Source organism: Trachypithecus francoisi, unplaced genomic scaffold (genome assembly GCF_009764315.1).
Source record: "Trachypithecus francoisi isolate TF-2019V2 unplaced genomic scaffold, Tfra_2.0 Lachesis_group1, whole genome shotgun sequence".
Lineage (NCBI taxonomy): Eukaryota > Metazoa > Chordata > Mammalia > Primates > Cercopithecidae > Trachypithecus > Trachypithecus francoisi.
In genome coordinates, this window is record NW_022681454.1 from 179,013,744 (window position 1) to 179,034,152 (window position 20,409).

The 20,409-nt window shown below is 46.3% G+C and overlaps 1 protein-coding gene and 1 long non-coding RNA gene across 2 annotated transcripts in view; one reads left to right on the forward strand and one right to left on the reverse strand.

Annotated features, from left to right (window-relative positions):
- Positions 1–1,109: 1,109 nt before the first annotated feature.
- Positions 1,110–20,409, forward strand: part of SNX25 (sorting nexin 25) — a 145,061-nt gene continuing 125,761 nt past the window's right edge. Inside the window, exon 1 of the mRNA XM_033215842.1 lies at positions 1,110–1,805. Within this exon, the coding sequence (XP_033071733.1) occupies positions 1,380–1,805 (426 nt within the window). The 5' untranslated portion in view covers positions 1,110–1,379. The remainder of the gene's footprint in view (positions 1,806–20,409) is intronic.
- LOC117086216 lies at positions 12,036–18,967 on the reverse strand. The gene is made up of 2 exons (XR_004438246.1): positions 18,934–18,967; positions 12,036–12,126 (listed from the first exon to the last, which is right to left on the reverse strand). It is a non-coding gene; the product is annotated as an uncharacterized LOC117086216 (long non-coding RNA).

Consider the following 20,409-nt stretch of genomic DNA (forward strand, 5'->3'; position numbering starts at 1 on the left):
ACTCTTCATTTCTGACTTAGAAGGTTTAAGAAAGAATGAAGTGAGGCCGGGCGCTGTGGCTTATGCTTGTAATCCCAGCACTTTGGGAGGCCGATGCGGGCAGATCACGAGGTCAGGAGATCAAGACCATCCTGGCCAACATAGTGAAACCCTGTCTCTACTGAAAATACAAAAATTAGCTGGGTGTGGTGGTGGACGCCTGTAGTCCCAGCTACTCGGGAGGCTGAGCCAGGAGAATGACTTGAACACGGGAGGTGGAGATTGTAGTGAGCAGAGATTGCCCCACTGCACTCCAGCCTGGGTAACAGAGACTCCGTCTCAAAAAAAGAAAAAAGAATGAATGAAATACCCATGAATACCAGTTAATACTAAAAGTAAAAGCTACATCTGCTACTCTATTAGTCTTAGCAGTAATTGCCAGTGTTTAAGTAGCATATTGGCATCTACTTAGCAAGCGTTACCTGTATATTACTGGCTATGACAGAAGAAAAGGCAAATATATACTCTAAAAATTGTTTGGACCATGTTCTTTTGCGTGGCTGATAGCATTTGTACTGAATAGTTGGGGGGGGGGAAACAGAATTGGAGCCAAAGTGATTATGGGCAGCTACCTGCACCCTGTTACACCAGGCAGACTTCTTTGGACCTTTCCATAGCTAGGAATTGCAGGCTTCACTTACTCCACCGCACGTGTCTGATTCCTTGCTTAAGGCGGCAGGGTGGGAAAGGGAAGGTCGTTAGAAACTGTGATAGGCAGGCTCGGGAACAGCAGCCTGTTTAAATAGCGAGTGAAAACCAGGAAGAAATGTTGCAGGCTGCAAGCAACGAGAAGAGGTTACTGTCAGTGATGAGCGGAGAGGGAGAATTGCGGGATCACCTGAGCTGGGGAATTACCAGCGCCGCTGACACCTGCAGCAAAATTTTCCACGAACAGACGGCATCCTGTGGAGGCGGAGGGGAGGGTGGGAAAGAGCGGTGTGCGCCGCGCTGGGTCGCGCCCCCTCCCCGTGGGGCCCCGTCCCGGACCCCGCCCCCGCGCTATGGGTGGGCGCCTCCTGGCTGTCACTCAGCGGCCGCGGTGGCTCCGGGCCCCGCCCGACACGCACTTAAGGGCGGCCCCGCCCCGCCCGCGTCAGGCTGGCCGGGCTTCAGTCACAACACAGTGGGGCTCCCTGGCTGCGCCCGGCCCGGCAGCTACGGGCCCAGCGCCTGGTGGCGGCGCTGAGGGGTCGCCGAGAAGGGCCCAGCGGCGTCTGCGGGGGCCGCTCCCTCGGTGGACCGCGGGCGAGGCATGAGCGCGGGCTTCCCCTGCCTCCGGAGCGCCGGCGGGGGACCGCGGGGCAGGAGATGTGCCTGTCCTTAGCGGCCCAGGAAGCAGCATGCACCCCGATGCGACCGACAGTGGCGGCGCTGGCCTCAGCCCCGCGCGGGCCGCAGGCGCCGGCGGCCGTCCTGCCCCGGGCTTCAGGGACGAGCGGCGGCCGGAGTCCCCGGGGGACGCGGAGGCGGCAGCGGCGGCGGCGGGGGGCCCGGGCGGCCGGAGCTGCTGGGGGCCAGTGGCGGTGGCCGCACTCGCCGCCGTGGCCCTCTCCTTCCTGGGGCCCGGCGGTGGGGAGGCTGCGGGGGCCGCGGGGCTGAGCTCCGTCCTGCTCCGGCTCAGCCTGTACCTGAGCTGCGCTGCGGCCGCCTTCCTGCTGGGGACCCTGTTCGCCCTAGTCTGCCGGAGCCCGCGCGCCCCGCCGCCCGATTTCGCCGCCGCCTGGAGCCGGCTGGCCGCGACCTCAGCCGCCCGCCGCCCGCCTTGGGTAAGTACCCGACTCCTGGCCACCTGGCTTCCGGTGCCAGCGCCCGCGCCCCGAGCCCCGGGGGGCCGCGGCGTGCCCTTCTCGAAGCGGGAAGCCCGGAGCCATGGGGCTGGGCTGCGGCCCCGGCGGTGGACGTGAGCGTTCCCCGCGCCCCGCGTGCGGCGGGCTCCGGGCTCCGGGCTCGCGCTCCGCGGTGCTGGAGGAGATGCGCGTTATTTACTAGGCTCTGTGGTCACTCGACAACCATCCTCAGTCACAGCCCTGACGGTCTCCCCAGACCTTCGGTGTCGCTTGCCGTGGGAGGGTAAGAAGGCAATCACAGCGTTCGCTACGCGCAGGCTCTGCGCGAGGTCCTGGCCATCCACTTGGTTCTTCTGGCCGTTCTCGGTGGGAGGCAACTTTATGACCGTTTGCTGATGAGGAAACTTGCGTCGGTCACTGGCCCAGCACCTCACCCCTCAAGCCCGCGTACCCTTCCCACCACCCCATCCTGCCTTCCACCATGCTGGTAAGTATTGGAGTAGTGCAGTCCCGGCTGGCTTCTGTGATTTGGAAGGGGGATGCCAGAAATCACTGGTTTGCACCGAAAGGAAAGCCATCCTCAGCGTGCTGTGGGACATGAGAGCTGGGGCTAGGGAATGTAGGAAAGCACAGTATTTTAAATGAGCGCTTCTCATCCTCAGTTGCCAAACCCACTGCCCTATCTTTCTTTCACATTCCTTCTCATAACCCTTTAAAGGGAACTTTATTCTATCCCAGCTTAAAAATTCACTGCTCGACAGAATGATACCATCATTCTACTGAAATTGCCCAAGCGCTTTGGGGTAAGAGAAATGGCAGTGGCTCAACTTCATAAGAATATTTGTTAATGATCATTGTCCCCAGCGTTTGTATTTGCTCATCGCATGACCTGCTCACTCCTTTATTTTAAAAGAAAGCATCACACTTCACCAAACTACTCTCAACGTGTTAGTTCAGAATGCAGCACTGAGATAATGGCGGAAGGCTGTAGTAGGTAACAGACATTTCACTCAGTAGGCTGATAAACAAGGCAGTATGTTAAGGAACAGGCATCTCCTGTTTTTAGAAGTGGTCTCAAAAATTAGTAACGTTTGTTTCTCTTACAAAATCTCCACTTAGCCATCCGTTTTTCATATCTCATTTAGCAGGAGTTGGGGAGCAGATGTGTCTCTCCTTTCGCTTTTTTTCTACAATGACAAGTAAGATTTTACTAGTTGATTTGTTGATCAATAAAATATAACTTAATTCTTGGGTATTGTAAGATGTTATAATTGATTCAGTAAATATTTATTGAGCTTCTTGTGTGAGCCAGGTACTGTTTTGGAAGCTGAGGTTGAATCAACAAGACATGTAAATACCCTGCTCTCTGGAGATCTTATAGGGGAGCAGGCAATAAGTAAATACTGTGGGATAGTGATAAATGCTTCTGAAACAAACTGTGATTAAGAGTTAAGAGACAAGAGGGACTAGTAGGTGGGGGAAGGAAGTTTAGAGGGTTAGGTCAAGATAAAAGTCCTGGTATTACAGTCCATCTCCCAGGGCATTGAAAGCCTCCTGTTGTGGGTTAGCAATCTGTTTCCTGGAAAATGCATTGCCCCAGATCTCCCAGCTCACTGGCACCTCTGGGTAGGTAAAACGTGGATTATCATCTAGAAAGATTGTTTAGTAGAGGAGTTGGAGAAGAGTATTTTAAAGGTGACAGAGAAAATGAAGCAGCATGTATACATCTCTCGTGAACACTACCTGAAGATTTCAGGTAATAGAAGAGGTGAAGTATAATATAAGGAAAAGGAATATTGGTAATTATTTTTGTCCTTGAATTCCTAAAATAACCTTAAATAAGAAATTAAGTGCGTTAGGGGCCGGTCACAGGTTCACCATGTTGCCTAGGCTGGTCTTGAACTCCTGAGCTCAAATGATCCTCCCTCCTCAGCCTCTGAAAGTGTTAGGATTACAGGCAATAGCCACTGTGCCTGGCCTAACCCTGTCTCTTTAAAAAAAAAAAAAACTAAAAAAAAATTTTAAGTGCATTAGGAAATTACATTCTAAGTTATATATTGCTTAGAACTGAAATACATGTCATTCACATGAAATTCTATGTTCTTTGTAGTACTGGTACTGTTTACTCAAGCCTCTAGTGCTGTATTTCCAATAATTTGTGTAATTTGTGTGTGCTTTTTTTTTTTGCTTTGAGACAGGGTCTGCTCTGCCGCGCAAGCCACCATGCCCGGCTAATTTTTTGTAGAGACAGGGTCCTCAAGTGATCCTCCTGCCTCAGCCTCCCAAAGGGCTAGAATTATAGGCATGAGCCACCGTGCCTGGCTGTGTGTGCTTTTTAAATGTTCTCTTCTTTATGAATGGAAGAGTGGGAAGCAGAAGCATGTGGTGTAGTATAAAATATCTACAGTCAGTGCTGTGGGAGCTGGACCACACAGGTCAGCTAACATATGTGGAGGGGGAGGCTGTTGAGCAGTGAACCAAATGGAGCTCCTTAGAATAACGGTGACTACTATACAAATTTGGATTCAGTGTGAAGAAGAGAGTCCTCATTTATTCTTACATATTTTGAGTTCTGCTAGTGTGAGCTATACATATCAGACACTGGGACCAGTCCTTCTAGCTGTGTGGCCCTTCCTTCCCTTGTTTTTTCTTCTTGACTTCTTTTGGTAGAGGAAAAAAATGCATACACTGTTAAACATAGGTAACTAGGGAAGCCTCACTGAAAAGGGAAAGGGTGTTTTTATGTCTAGAGGTTTTCAAATGCTTCTGTATACTTCATAGGGTAACAGTTATCAATTGTAAACTGCCTGGGGTTAGGACCTGTAATTGACACCTTTTGTTATCGCTTATACCTAGTAGGAGCTCAGGAAGTGTTCGCTGATGATCATGATGAAAGTTACGTCCATTCCATTCGTGGTCACTAACTTAGTGCTTTTCCCTCCCAATTGATCTTGTATCTATGGAGCATCTCCTATGTGCATGGATTTTGATTTACTTGGATGAGAATAACTGTTGATTAAAGTTCTAAAAATAATTTTCATCTCAGAAATTTCATCCCAGACTTCCGTGGTACCTTCAGATAGCACAGAAGCTTTTATGAAGGTCAAGAAGGTTGATGCTAAAGTCTTGACAGATGATATCTGGACCCCAGTTTAGAAAAACTTGGACTTTTGTTAAGGTGAGCAGCGTGGAAGTGTGATGCTCTCGGGCCAGCCTGCTCTTGGTGCTGACAGTTGTGAGTCCAGCTTTGTTGTATGGGTTGTCCCAGTGTGGTGTCCCGTGTCCGAGGTTGTTTGATTTTCTGCCAGGCCAGTTAACTCACCTGGGTCTGAACCTCATGTTTACTAGCCACAGTGACTTGACCTCAGCACTTGATCCAGCCAAAACAACAGCAAGACAAGTAGGGCAAGAATGAATCCACAGTTTAGAAAAACTTATTATCACCACAAGATCAGCAGTTCGAAGTATATCTTCTCATAATGGAAAAGAGGACACCATTTCTTAGGTTTTGATGGTAAGAAGGTAAGAGAGTAACTTCGTCAGTTTTTCTGTCGTGTAGTCTAATGCAGATTTTTCTCTTTTACTCTGTGGTTTATTAGATCTTTTTTTTTTTTTTTTGAAGACAAGGTCTCTCTCTATTGCTCAGGCTGCAGTGCAGTGACCTGACCATAGTTTAACCGAGTACCCCCACTTTCCTAAGAGATGGTTTAATTATTTTTCTCTCTCTTTTTTTTCCCCCAGTTCCCCACTTCCCCTTTAGAAATGCAAATATACCCTGTTACCTCCCCTTTAGCAGACTCTCCCTGTAGGGCAAGTTCATCTACCTGCCAGCATGCCCAGCCCTTAGAGACTTCTTTCTTTATGTCCCCTGAGTTCAAAAATAAATAGGCAGTTGCTAATGAGGATTGGAGGGCTGATACAAGAAGTCCACAGAAGTTGGGTGTGCTGGGTATGGTGACACACACCTTTAATCCCAGTGCCTTGGGAGACCAAAATGGGAGGAATGTTTGATGCCAAGAGTTGGAGATCAGCCTGGTCAACATAGAAAAACTCCATCTCTACCAAAAAAAATGACAAAGAAAAAAAATTAGCCGGGAGTGGTGGTGCACATCTGCAGTCCCCAGCTACTTGGGAGGCTGAGGCGGGAGGATCGCTTGAGCCCACGAGTTTGAGGCTGCAGTGAGCCATGATCATACCGCCATATTCCAGCCTGGGTTATAGAGTGAGACCTTGTACCTTAAAAAAATAAAAATAAAAAGTTAGTGCTTAGTAGAATATTGGAAACTAAAGGCCACTGCCATGTGAAGAAAGCATTAATGAAAGACTTAAAAGTTTAGCCAGAAAGTAGTTTAACAAGTTCATCAAATCGGATTAATAAGCATTTACTGAATGTCTGCCACCTACCTCATATTCTGACCTTGTGAGGTAATTTTGTTGTCTAGTTAGTTGCTGAGTGCCAGTGTCAGACACAAAGTGTGTGCTCAATAGATGGATTTTTATACGAACAATTTTAAGTATCCAACTGACATTTTTAGGTCTGAAATTTCAACCACAGTTTCCTAGAGAAGGGTCAGAGCTTTGCAATAGGTGGCATTAAGAACTGGAATAATGCTTTCTGTAAGCACATGGCACTGTTTTGGGTGTTGGGGAGGATTCCAAGATGCACAAGAGTATTCCCTTCCCTGCCTTCTCCAGCCCAGTAGATTCAACCCACAGGGAGGACTGGATGGGAGACCAGATGTTTGTAGAGACAGACAGTAAACACATTCACACAGCAATCTACTGCTCCAGTTTGACTGGGTCAGACGACGAGGATTCCTAAATGAGTTCTTTTACTAATACAAATGTTCTTTGAGTAAAACAAACTCATTTAGTTACTCGAGGGGAAAAGAAAAAGAAACGGGAATCAGGGAGACTACGTGCAGCCTCTTTGTGGCTTTCTCCTTTATTATGCTAATGCCATAAACTAATCCTCAGTCATTTGATTATGGATAATGGCATGTAATGTATTTACTGTCTTCAGAATGTTCTTTTGTATTTTAACTGGGGAGTTTAAGTCATGGCAGCCACTGAGAAAAATGCTTTTGAGGAAGGTGGCTTTTTGAAAACTTTAAATCCTGTCTGTGGTATAAGCGTTGTTTTACATTAAATTCATTTTTTTATTTAAATTCATTTCGTTTCTTTAAATTTCATTTCATTAAATTGCATTTCATTAAATTTCATGTAAATTAAAAATGAAAATTTTTCATTTTCATTTACATTAAATATTTTTCATTTAAATTCATACAGGATCTGGCTCTTTCGCCCAGATTGGAGGGCAGCGGTGCCATCTTGGCTCACTGCGACCTCCTCCTCCCCGGCTCAAGCCATCCTCCCACCTCTCGCCTCAGCTTCCTGAGTAGCTGGGACCACAGGTGTGTACCACCACACCCAGCTAATTTTTGTATTTTCGGTAGAGATGGGGTTTCGCTATGTTGCCCAGGCTGGTCTCGAACTTCTGAGCTCGAGTGATCTACCCATCTTGGCCTCCCAAAGTGCTGGGATTACAGATGTGAGTCACCTCACGTGACTTAAATTCAATATTTTTTAATTTAATTTTTTCCATAGGTTGCACAATCATATGATTTTTAAAAAGCATGCAGAAAGGTATACAGTGAAAAAACATCTTCCCTGTAGGCAGCCACTATTAATAGTTTGTGTTTGTTCCAGATATATTTGACACACATATAGGCACATACACACATGTATTCAAAAGGAGAAGTTTTTGATACATACGATCTTGGTATGTGAACAGTGATTACACATAAAGGAAAATTATTTTCTGTGTCATCTGTCGTGATGGAACTATTAAGATTAGTCAGCATAAGATAAAGTTGTATATGAATAGTGATAACTTCAAAGTGTGAAGGTACAATATATGATTAAGCCTGGGACAGAAAACAGTGCTAATCAAGTGTACCTAGGAAATGACAAAAATGTGTATATGTTTGTTTGTTTGTTTTGATATGGAATGTCACTCTTGTTGCCCAGGCTGGCGTGCAGTGGCACGGCCTTGGCTCACTGCAACTTCTGCCTCCTGGGTTCAAGCGATTCTCCTGCCTCAGCCTCCGGAGTCGCTGGGATTATAGGCACCCGCCACTACACCCGGCTAATTTTTGTAATTTTTAGTAGAGATGGGGTTTCACCATGTTAGCCAGGCTGGTCTTGAACTACTGACTTCAGGTGATCTACCCGCCTCGGCCTCTCAAAGTGCTGGGATTACAGGCGTGAGCCACCTCACCCGGCCAACAAGTTTGTATTTGAATTTAGCAAAATCGTCTAAAGGAAGCAATATGTGTTCTTCTAATTTTTAAAAAACAACAAAATGGGTCCAGAGTACATGTACCATTTGTGATTTGAGTTACCAGTGAGGATATGAGATGACTCACAGGAGCTAGGAATGGAAAGGTAGTGTTGGCCAGGCCGTGGGAATGCCGGGGATAGAACTGAATGTTAGTCTTCAGGCGTGCTGACTATTGGCGTTTTCTGAGCCCAGGAGTGATAGCATCAGAGCTGTGCTTTGAAACGTTGAATGGATATGTGATTGGGATGGACTTAAAAGGAGAAATACTGGGCCGAGTGCGGTGGCTCATGCCTGTAATCCCAGCACTTTGGGAGGCCAAGGCAGGAGAATTGTTTGAACCCGGGAGATGGAGGTTGCAGTGAGCCAAGATCACACCACTGCACTCCAGCCTGGGTGATAGAGTGACACTCTGTCTTGAAAAAAAAGAGAGAGAGAGAGAAATACTGTGTAGCTGCAATGATGAAAAGTGAGAGTTAATGAAGCTGTGTGAATGGAGACAACAGGCAGTACCTTCAGGAATGAGTGAGACTTGGAGACAATTTTCGTTAGTTATCATTACAGATAGGTTCAAGAATATTCTCAGGAGGGCCCTAACATTTCTTTTAAACAATAAATTCAACCCCAAACCAAAGGATCCCACAGTATATAATAGCAGATGTATCCTAGGAACGTCTCCCAAGACGTTCTACTTGGGAGTTGAATATTCTACTTGGAGCCTTCTTAATTCTGCCATTCCCAGGGGATTTATTTCGCACTCCTGAGTCTTAAGCTGCTTTTGTTTTTGAAGCATACTATGTCACCTTGGTCATGGTAATTGACGGTTGCCTTCCTAAAAATATCTTAGGCTTCGTTTCCCAACCATATCATTTGAGGGATGGGAAGTGCCCTAGATTCCTTAAAATGTAGAATTCTTTATAGTCAGAATGGTACACATGGTAGTGCTAGAAAGGTGACGCAGCAAGTTTGGTGCCAAGGGTTCAGGACACAGAAAATGAACAGTGTCTGTGGAAGGCTGTTAGTATTGAAATAATTGCATACCACCTTGCCAGCAGTTTTAACATTGCAGCTGTACTTTTGAAAGAAAAAATTTCAAACTCAGAACCTGTATTTTTATCCTTCACAGCTGTAGGTCACCTATCCCACCTAGGTTGTTTGGTTGAATAGGGATGACAGGTAGGTAGGCAGCCCTTCGCAGGGGCTCTCCTGGATAACCTGAGGATTTAGGTCTAAGTCACACCCTGCTTTAGTCTAGGAGTGGGTGCTTCTATAGTGTTTTGAGACGGAGTCTGGCCCTGTCACCCACGCTGGAGCGCAGTGGCGCATTCTTGGCTCACTGCAGCCTCTGCCTCCCGGGTTCAAGTGATTCTCCTGCTTCAGCCTCCCAAGTAGCTGGCACTACAGGCGCCCGCCATCACGCCCAGCTAATTTTTGTATTTTTAGTAGAGGCAGGGTTTTGCCATGTTGGCCAGACTGGTCTCGAACTCCTGACCTCAGGCAATCCGTGCCCCTCGGCCACAGAAAGTGCTGGGATTACAGGCATGAGTCACCACTCCTGGCCTGCTTCTGTCGTTTTTGTAAGTATGGTGGAACTTTCCAGAAATCCCAGCAGGTTTGCATGTATGTTGGTGGGCCTCTCAGCCCAGGTGCTGCTTTGGGACAAGGCAGCTAGGTGTGTGAGGTGTGCCTGCTTTGCCCCTGCAGCCAGCCAGCACTCAGCAGCTGCTCTAAGCACTTGCCAGTCCTGGTGTTTGTCAGCCCAGGGTTTCTCGGTATGAGTAGCCACAAGCTGGATGTAAAGAAAAATGAATATGGTTTAACTCCAAGTAAAATGCTTTTGAAGCCAAGAGGGGAGCAAGGGATTGTGCATCTTTAGGATAACACACATAAACTTCTTTATTAGGCTACTAGGATCTATTTAATAGACTTTCTATTTTAGTGTGGAATATATCTCTTGGAAAATTAGATAAATATTTTACAAATACTCATTTCTAAAGTAACCTGAATTTCTGTAGTTCTCACCCACCTATATATATGGGTGAGTTTACATAAATTAAACAATTTTAAAGTTTTTTTTAATGAGGTTCTGATCTCATACAGAACCTCATCCTCTTGCAGTACTCCTACGTCCTTGCTCTACCACCCCATCAGCGTTTCTGGGAGCCACAGACAGTGTCCCATGTATTTGGGGATAATTTCAACTTACATTCTTCCATTCTTGTTGCCTGCAAAGCACTGGAGAGAGGTCCCTGTGCTCTGGCGCCACTGCCAGTCTGTGAGAAAGATGTTCCCTGCCAGGGTACTACTGTCTCAGTCCTCCAGAGCTGCGTGTGTGGAGGGGCTTGGTCTGTCCTTCGGGGTTTATCTAAGCCAAGGCCCCGTGTATGCTTTATAGAAGCTGGGAGGCTAGCCCTGTTTCTCTCACTCAGGCATGTTTTTAGAAAATGTTTTTGGGCCAGGCATGGTGGCTCACACCTGTAATCCCAGCACTTTGGGAGGCCGAGGTGGGCAGATCACAAGGTCAGAAGATTAGGACCATCCTGGCTAACAGGGTGAAACCCTGTCTCTACTAAAAATACAAAATATTAGCCGGGCATGGTAAGCACGTGCCTGTAGTACCAGCTACTCAGGAGGCTGAGGCAGGAGAATCACTTGAACCCTGGAGGCGGAGGCTGCAGTGAGCCAAGATCGTGCCCGCTGCACTCCATCCAGCCTGGGCCGACAGAGCAAGACTCTGTCTAAAAAAAAAAATGTTTTCTTCTTATGGAAGCTAAGGAACTTACGCCCCTCCTTGCATCTCCTCTGAAGACAGCGTCTTCTTTTTTCTTGTGGCTTCTCTCCATCTGGCTCAGACCGACTGCTGGGATCAAGCCAGGGCCTTCTCTAGTCCCCAACCTTGAGTCCCTACACATAAGCCACCTCCCATAAGGCCTCTTCCTCTTATGTAAATCAACTCATGAAAATATATACCTGAGGGCTGCTTGCAGGCTGCCAATTTGTTATACATGAAATTTACATCTTAACTGTTCCAGAAATTTCCATGAGTTTTTCCTGAAGCAGAGTTGTTAATCTTTTTTTTTTTTTTCTGATTTTTTTTCCCATTTCACTGACTCTTTCTTTTTTTCTGAAATTGCAACCCCTAGATAGCTTAGAAAGTTGGATGTTTCCCAGATTTGCATTTGGGTCATTCTTGAGGTCTCATTCTTTATTCTCTTTAGGGCAGTCTCAACTTTGGCCTCCTACAGTAATCATCCCTGTCTACGTTGAGGACTTAAGAGATTTATTCCTGAGTTTCAGATCTAGCTTTGGGCCTCAGACTTATTTATTCAACTGCTTAACTTGACATTTCCACCTGGCAGTCCCAGTGGTACCCAAAGCTTGAGTCCATGACATCTCATGACCAATGTCTGTCTCTGTTCCTCTTGTTCCTGTGTCAGTGAATAATACCTCCGAAAGTCAGGTCCCAGAACTGAGTCCTTTTTTTTTTTGAGACGGAGTCTCGTTCTGTCGCCTAGGCTGGAGTGCAGTGGTGCGATCTTGGCTCACTGCAACTTCTGCCTGCCAGGTTCAAGCAATTCTCCTGCCTCAGCCTCCCGAGTAGCTGGGATTACAGACGCCCACCACCACGCCTGGCTAAATTTTTATATTTTTAGTAGAGACGGGGTTTCACCATGTTACCCAGAATGGTCTCGATCTCCTGACCTCGTGATCTGTCCGCCTTGGTCTCCCAAAGTGCTGGGATTACAGGTGTGAGCCACCGCGCCCAGCTTAACTGAGTCCTTCTTGACATCTCCTTCTCCTCATACCCCATAGGCACTCCGTCAAGTCCTGTCCTTTTACCTCTTTTGTTAATTTTATTTTTTTATTCATTTATTTATTTTTGAGACAGGGTGTCACTCTGTTGCCCAGGCTGGAGTGCAGTGGCACAGTCATGGCTCACTACAGCATCGGCCTCCTGGGCTCTTGTGATCCTCCATGCCTCACCCCCCCAATAGCTGGGACTACAGATGGGTGCCACCATGCCCAGCTAATTTTTTTTATTTTTATTTTTCTGAGACAGGATCTGGCTCTGTTGCCCAGGCTGGAGTGCAGTGGCATGATCTTGGCTTCTTCCCACTTCAGCCTTTCAAGTAGCTAGGTCTAAGGGTGCGTGCCACCACCCTTGACTAGTTTTTGTATTTTTTGTTGAGACGGGTTTCACCATGTTGCCCAGGCTGGTCTTGAGCTCCTGAGCTCAAGCCATTCATCTGCTTTGGCCTCTGAAAGTGCTGGGATTAAAGGTGTGAGCCACTGTGCCTGACCCGCGCTAATTAAAAAAGTTTTTTCTAGAGATGGGGTCTCTGTGTTGCCCACGCAGGTCTCAAACTCCTGGACTCAAGCCATCCTGCTCCCTTGGCCTCTTAGAATGTTGGATTTCAGGGGTGCCTGCCCTTATCTCTTGAGTATCTTGCATTCATCCACTTCTTTCAGTCTTTCCTGCTTAGTCTCAGCTACCATCATGTCCCACCTAGATAACTGTAACAGCCTTTCCATTGGTCTCTCCCTCCATGTTGGCTCCCCCTTCCATTGATTCTTTTAAAAATGCAAGCCTAATCAAATTCCTCTTTAGCAACATGTTTGTTTAAAACTTTCAGTAACTTACTGTTCTTCCTAGCTTTCTAGCCTAACCTCCAGTCATCATTACCCTCACTCCTCATGCTCCACCCTCAGTCCTCATAGGGCCCGGCTTTTTCTGTCTGTAGGGACTTTATATATTGTTTCCCCTGCCTTGAGCACTCTGCTGTCCCCTTTGCTTAGTTAACTTCTCTTCCTTTAGACCTCAGTCATCAGTTTTGCAGGGAAGCTTTTCCTATTTTTCAACTTACATATTCTTATAGCGCCATAATGCCTCTCCTTCACTGTGGGTATATAGCACCATATACTCCTCCTTCATGGTAGGTATGTAGCATCATATACCCCTTCTTCATGGTAGGTATATTGCGCCATATACCCCTCCTTCACGGTAGGTATATAGAGCCATATACCCCTTCTTCATGGTAGGTATATAGCGCCATATACCACTCCTTCACAGTAGATATATACCACTCTTTCACGGTAGGAATATAGTGCCGTAGACCACTCCTTCACAGTAGATATATACCCCTCCTTCACGGTAGGAATATAGTGCCATATACCCCTCCTTCACAGTAGATATATACCCCTCCTTCACAGTAGGTATATACCCCTCCTTCACGGTAGGAATATAGTGCCATATACCGCTCCTTCACGGTAGTTGTCACAGTTGTAATTTTATACTCATTCGGATGGCTCCTGGTGTTTCCTTTTCATTAGTTATTGAACTCCATATGAAGGTGGAAACTTCCCTCTGTGTCTTTAAGGCCTAGTTGGATGATTTAGTAGGTAAGCAATACATATTTAAAAGAATGAATAACTGGGAATCAGTAAAGCATAGGCATGAAGAGAATGGATTTGGAGTTTGTCATTGGTCTGGATTTGAATCTGGGCTCTCCCCTAATAACTGTGACAGTGGGCAGCTTGCTTAAGAGAGAAGTCTCTTCATCTGAAAAAAGGATATAGTAAATACTTTCAAAGGTTCTTTGGAACAATGTGATAGCATTTGTAAAATAAAGAATATCCTGCTTTGGATATGGAAGATGTTAAGTGGTAGCTTTTACACTTATTTTTTACAGACCTTTTTATTATAAAATAAAAAATGCAGATTCAGAAAATCCCACCAAACAAATGTATAGATGGATGGATGATTATAGAGAGAATGCCCTAGAGATACACCCCTTTGTATCTCCACCCCAACGTCAGCACCTTCTCTCCCACCTTAGCAACCTCATCTTGACTGTATAGGAATCACTTCCTTGCATGTCATTATAGTTTTATCACTCCAGTGTGCATCAGTGGACATAATAGTTTAGTCTTGTCTCTTAAAAAAAAAAAGTTTCCCTTCTATCCTTTTATTTTCTTTAGTTTATCTACTGAAGAACCTAGAGGATTTGTCCTGTAGAGTGTCCTGTGTCTGGATTTTGCTGATTGCACGTCAGTGATGCAGTTCAACGTGCCCCTGTGTGCTCTGTGTCCTGCAAATTGACAGTGGGTCCAGAGGCCTGCTCAAACTCCTGTTTGATTCCTTTGGCGAGACTTTAGCTAGTGGTGTGCTCTTTTATTAGAAGTCATGTTGTACCTGGTTCTCTTTCCTTTTGTGATATTAGTAGCTATTGACACTCAATACCTAGATCCATTGATTTATTAGGAGTGACAAGATGGTGATATTTTGTCATTTTTCAGTTATTGACTTAAATACTTTTAGACTAAGAGTATTGTTTCTTGCCCCTTGTCTACTCTTTGGTTACATAAAGGTGCAGTTCAGTAGAAAAGCTGGATGAAACCTTGGTTCTTCACTTCACCAGTTTCCACAGTGAGTTAGTTCCTTATCCTCTGAAGGTGACCAATTCCCCCATTGTGTGTTTTTAAAAAGTATTATTATGAATTCTGCTGGGCGTGGTGGCTCACGCCTGTAATCCCAGCACTTTGGGAGGCTGAGGCGGGTGGGTCACTGAGGTTAGGAGTTGTTGACCAGCCTGTACAACATGGTGAAACCCGTCTCTACTAGAAATACAAAAAATTAGTTGGGTGTGGTGGCGGATGCCTGTAATCCCAGCTACTCGGGAGGCTGAGGTAGGACAATTGCTTGAACCCGGGAGGCGGAGGTTGTTGTGAGCTGAGATCACACCACTGCACTCCATCCTGGGCAACAAGAGCAAAACTCCATCTCTCCCTCTCTCCCTCCCCCCCCCGCATATTATATATATATATAAAATGAATTCATGGATTTGACCATATTTGATGCGTTTCAATAAGTTGTGGTTAATATTTTTTTTGAAGCCTATATTATCCCATCTTTGGCCAGTGGGAGCCCTTGTTAGTTGACTCTTGCATCCTTTGGACATAACCCTTGTGGTCTTTGAGTGTTTTCTTGCTATGTGGTATAACAAAATGTTTCAGGCTCATTCTGAATGTCTTCTGCTTATACCTGGAATTAACTGTTTCTCCAGGATGAGCCCTGTTTGTTTTTTTAAAGTGGTAAATGGCATTTCAATAACTCGTTCTGAGTGTCAGGGAGGCTTGTTGCTATTGGACTGGTCATTGTTTCTTGACTTCCTCTATGGAAGGATCTGAAAAAAATACATATGAAATCTGTGTATTGCAGAAAACAATCACCCAGTAGTTAGATTTGTATATTCTATGTCTTTTTTTTTTTCTTTTTTCTTTTTGAGACGGAGTCTTGCTCTGTCGCCCAGGCTGGAGTGCAGTGGCGCCATCTTGCCTCACTGCAAGCTCCGCCTCCCGGGTTCACGCCCTTCACCTGCCTCAGCCTCCCAAGTAGCTGGGACTACAGATGCCCGCCACCACGCCCAGCTAATTTTTGTATTTTTAGTAGAGACGGGGTTTCACCGTGTTTCACCGTGTTAACCAGTATGATCTCTATCTCCTGACCTCGTGATCCGCCCGCCTTGGCCTCCCAAAGAGCTGGGATTATAGGCGTGAGCCACTGCTCGCGGCCAGTATGTCTATGTCTTCTTAAAGGCCAGTGACACTCACTTTAAACTGTGCTTTCTAATCCTCATTTGCTTAGCAAGGCATATGTTGGCATTGTTAATGGGTTCAGCGAAATCATTCCTGTGGCCCCAGTTTGACTTATTTCACCATAATCTATGACTATGAATACAGTGAACAAACACATGTATTACAGGAGTTATATAATGTGAACGGCATGAAGTGAATGCCTTAGTAATTGGTAGAGCTAAACTTAACATCTCTTGCACTGGCTGTTTGCAAATGTATTCACTGCATTACGTTACCCAGTTTAATTCTTACATCTATCATGGGAGGTAGGGACTGTTATTGTCATTTTGCGGATGGGAAAACTGAGGTTTAGTGAGGTTAAATGATGTGCCCAGGCTACATAATCAGTGAAAGAACTGAGTTAAACCCATGTCTCTCTCTATTAACTCTGGAGTCTACACACTTAACCACTTTATTGCCTTTTTAATTATTAAAAATTAGTCTGGCCTGATTCAGAATTAAAATGACTTGGGAAGCTTTGGGATGATTCTAGGATATGCTTAGGACTTAATGTCACTTCAGAGGTCTCAGAATGAACTTGAATGATGTCATAGCTGTCCCTTCTGTGCTCATGAGAATCTTTACTAATCAAGTAAGGCACCAGGATGTGACTGCAGAATCCCTCTCAATATAGCATTCCAGGCAGCCATTAAAAATTCACGCAGTTGGCACATAGCATGAAACCCATCTGGCATTTTGAGTGAGAACCTAGTAGAATGGCAGTGGTGCCTTTTGGATTCTGCGATCACTTTTTCTGTGCCTATATTACTGTGTCATCACTGCATTATAACAGCCAGGCATATACTTTTTTAGTCTCTTCTGGTAAAAATCAGTGTTTCCCAAACTATGATTCATTAACACTTAGTTCTGGGAGATGCTTTTAGGTACACTGCAAAAACAAAGAAGAGGAAGCATGGGAGGCTAGTTTGCTGGTCAAATAAATCTGAAAAAACTAAAATTTTTTTGTTGTTTGTTTGAGACAGGGTCTCACTGTGTTGCCCAGGCTGGGGTGCAGTGGCACAATTATAGCTCACTGTAGCCTTGACCTCCTGGACTAAAGCAGTCCTCCCACCTCAGCCTCCCGAGTAGATAGGATTATAGGCATGTGCCACCACACCCAGCTAATTTTTAAATTTTTTGTAGAGACAAGGTCTCACTATGTTGCCCAGGCTGGTCTTGAACTCCTGCGCTCAAGTGATCCTCCTACCTTGGCCTCCCAAAGTGCTGGGATTACAGGCATGAGCCACTGCACTGGGCCTTGGAAAAACGAAATTCTTAAAGTTTTACAATGTGTGTTATTAAATTAACATTGTAAGAAATCCTACTATAAAGAAATCTGTTTAGCTTTTTGATCCAGTGTTCTCTAAACATGACTGATCCCTGTATCTCCTTCCTTTTATTTTTAAACAATAAGAAGATGTATTCTCTTAAGAAAGAATACACAGTCCAGAGAGAGGACAGGCTCAGGGCTAGGGCAGGCTCCATGTGGAGCCTCCAGGACCATTTCTCTGTGTTTCTTAGCCCTGGGAGTCGGAAGAGTTCGCGGGCTGTTGGCCCGGTGACTATATCAGTTTTAGGCACCACGGCCACGCAGGATGCTACCCAGAGGAAGAGAGTCCCTTTTTGGAACAAGGAAAATGTGCTTAGAAATGCTTCTGGCAGTGTTCCCCTCACATCTGACTGGCCAGGTTTGGGCAGGTGCCCATTTCTTACCTGTTGTTGGCATGGGGGACAGGATTTCTGTGATGGACCAAGGCCAGTCATTTATCTTTTTTGTTTTGTTTCCCTTATGTCATCGTGTAGAGCTAGGCCAGTCACTTAGAGAGCAGGGAGGTTGTGGGTCCACAACACTCGGCCTGGTGTCAAGGTCTTCATGACAGGGCTGCCCTGCCTTTGTAGCCTTCACTCGTATTCCTCTTCTTCAAGCCAAACTGCTTGCCGTTCCCGAGTTTACCATCGGGTGGGTGTGTGTACACCTGGGAAGGCCTTTGCCTGCATTTTTGTAGGTTCAGCTCCACTTGTTATTGAAGGTCTGAATCAATTGCCCTTCCACCCAGGCGGCTTCATCATGCTCTTCATTTCTGCTCGGTAAGCATGCATTTTTTGCGGGCAGGAGAGGGAGAGATCTAGGTAATTCCAAGTTTCTGGCTTGGAGGCTGAATGGGTACAGGTGCCCTTTGTGTAGGTTTGGGACGGTGGGATCTAAGGATGTGGTACATTTTGGCCATGTAGATTTTGAGATGCCTATGGATCCGTCCAGCTGGCGGTTAGGTCTGCAGCTGTGCAGTTTGCAGGAGAGATCAGGGTTAAGCAGGTCGATTTGTTGGTGGTCAGTGTATACCTGACAGTTAAGACTACAGGGAATGAGACTGCCCAGGGCAGTAGGATGGCTGAGAAGCAGCGAGTCCAAGCGTAGGCAAGGGAGGAGCAGCCCACGGAGGAGAGAGAGAGCATTTAGAGGCTGTGAGATGGAGAGAGAAACTCAGAGAGCAAGAGGGAGCAGATGGCCAACAGTGTCCGGTGGAGCAGAGAGGTCCAGAGGGAGGACCGAGGGTGTGCCCTGGACTTGGCAACTGGGGGGCCTTTGGAGGTCCATGCCAGTGTGGTTTGGGGGTGGGAGTGGAGAGGTTCACAGTGTGCGGCCTGTGCTCCGTAGAAGCCTGGCTGAGAAAGCCGGAAGAGAAAGTGGCACCTAGAGTGGAGTGTGTGTTACGGGATTTGTGTGGTTGTCAGGGAGAGACATTGAAGCACATTTTTAGGTTAAGGGAAAGATGGAAAAGTAGAGAGGAAGGGCCTAAACATCTCAGAGATAGATGGCAATTGATGGAGCCATGCCCAGGGGGCAGGATCAGAGCAGAGGTGGGAGATTCGACTTTAGTGGGAGATAAAAATGGGGGCACATGGAGAGAACTTCACGGAGATTGGCAAGGAATTAAGGTATTTCAAGCTGGATAGTCTCAAATATTTTGGCAAGCGGGAGACAAAATTAATTACTGGTAGTGAGAACTATGATATATGTAGAGGATAATTTTTAAATTTAAATTTAATTTTATTTTAGACAGCATCTTGCTCTGTAGCCCAGGCTGGCGTGTAGAGGAAGATTGTAGCTCATTGCAGCCTTTACCTCTTGACCTCAAGCAGTCCTCCTGCCTCAGCCTCCCAGAGTGCCACAATTTACAGGTGTGAGCCTGTGCCTGTACAGGGTAATTTTAAGAGAGGCGCTAAAGGGTTTGGAAAAAACATCATTGGAAAGAATAACAGCAGAATCATTTATTGAGCCCTTATTGTGTACCAAGCAGTTCACTAGACACTTTATATTCTCATTGAACCCTCACAGTTATCCTATGAGAAAGTTTCTGCTATTCCCATCGTATGGGTCAGGAAGCAGGTTTAGAGAGATGGGGTGATTAGCCGAAGGTGACAGAGCTTGCTAGGATGGTGCCAGGCTTTCTTTGACAGGAGAGCCAGCCCTCTTGATCTCTGTGCTCTGCTGTCTCATCAGGGAGAAGAAGCAGCATCGCAAAGGTGCGTGGGCTGAGTGCTGAGGAGTTAGGGGCCAAGATGTGAAGTTGGAGGCCATGAAAGAGTAGCGATGCCTGCCGTGTGGTTGTGAAACTTTTGTAGGTGGAACGCTAACAAACTCCTGGAGTGAAGCAGTGGAGATGTCTGTGGGCTTGGTGTGACGGAGGGTTAGGGCACAAGAATGTTTAATGAGAGCCCCCCAGGCCTCATCAAGCCAAGGGAGGAGCCGAGGCCTGGAGGAAGCTGAGAGCTTGGAGAACACAGAAGGGTCGGAGGCTGGTGAGGCCTCCTACCTGCTGTCATGCAAAAGCCTTCCATGTGGCCATGAGAATGGGCGAGTGCCGGGGAGTGGGGATGAGGGTTGCTGGAGGTGAGGAGGTCCAGTTGCAGCGTGGGTGGAATGTTCTATGTCTGTTGTCTTTTTTCTCTTTGACTAAAGGAATTGCCCCCAGAAGTTCTCTGGTGAAATGTTGAAGGAAGATTGCATTATCCATTATTAAATCAGAGGGATGAGGAGGCTGAGGGTGGGGAGAATGGGGGTTGCCATCTGTTGATTATTTTGCCCACGGCTGTCTCTGGGTGTACCGGTGTCATTCAGGCCATTCTCTTGTGACTGTGCTCAGGCACAGTTTTACTGACTGCATGGCACACAAGGCAGGTATTGAGAAGGAGAACTGTTTCTTCTTTAGAGGAGTATGTTTTAACCACGTTAAATTTCCAAGAGTGGGTTTATTGATTGCCTGTACACAGTGTAGATCATTCCAGGAAAATAAATGACTTTTGATTCAAGCACGATATTTATTTATTTTTATATTTTTATTTATTAGAGACAGGGTCTCACTGCTGTCACCCAGGCTGGAGTGCAGTGATGCAATTATGGCTCGCTGCAGCCTCGACTTCCTGGGCTCAGGTGATCCTCCCACCTCAGCCTCCTGAGGAGCTGGGACTGCAGGCACTTGCCACCGCTCCTGGCCAGGTTTTAAATTTTTTAGTAGAGATGAGGTTTCGCCGTGTTGCCCAGGCTGGGCTTTGAATTCCTGGCTCAAGTCGTGGGTGCACTTTAGCCTCCCAAAATGCTGGGATTAT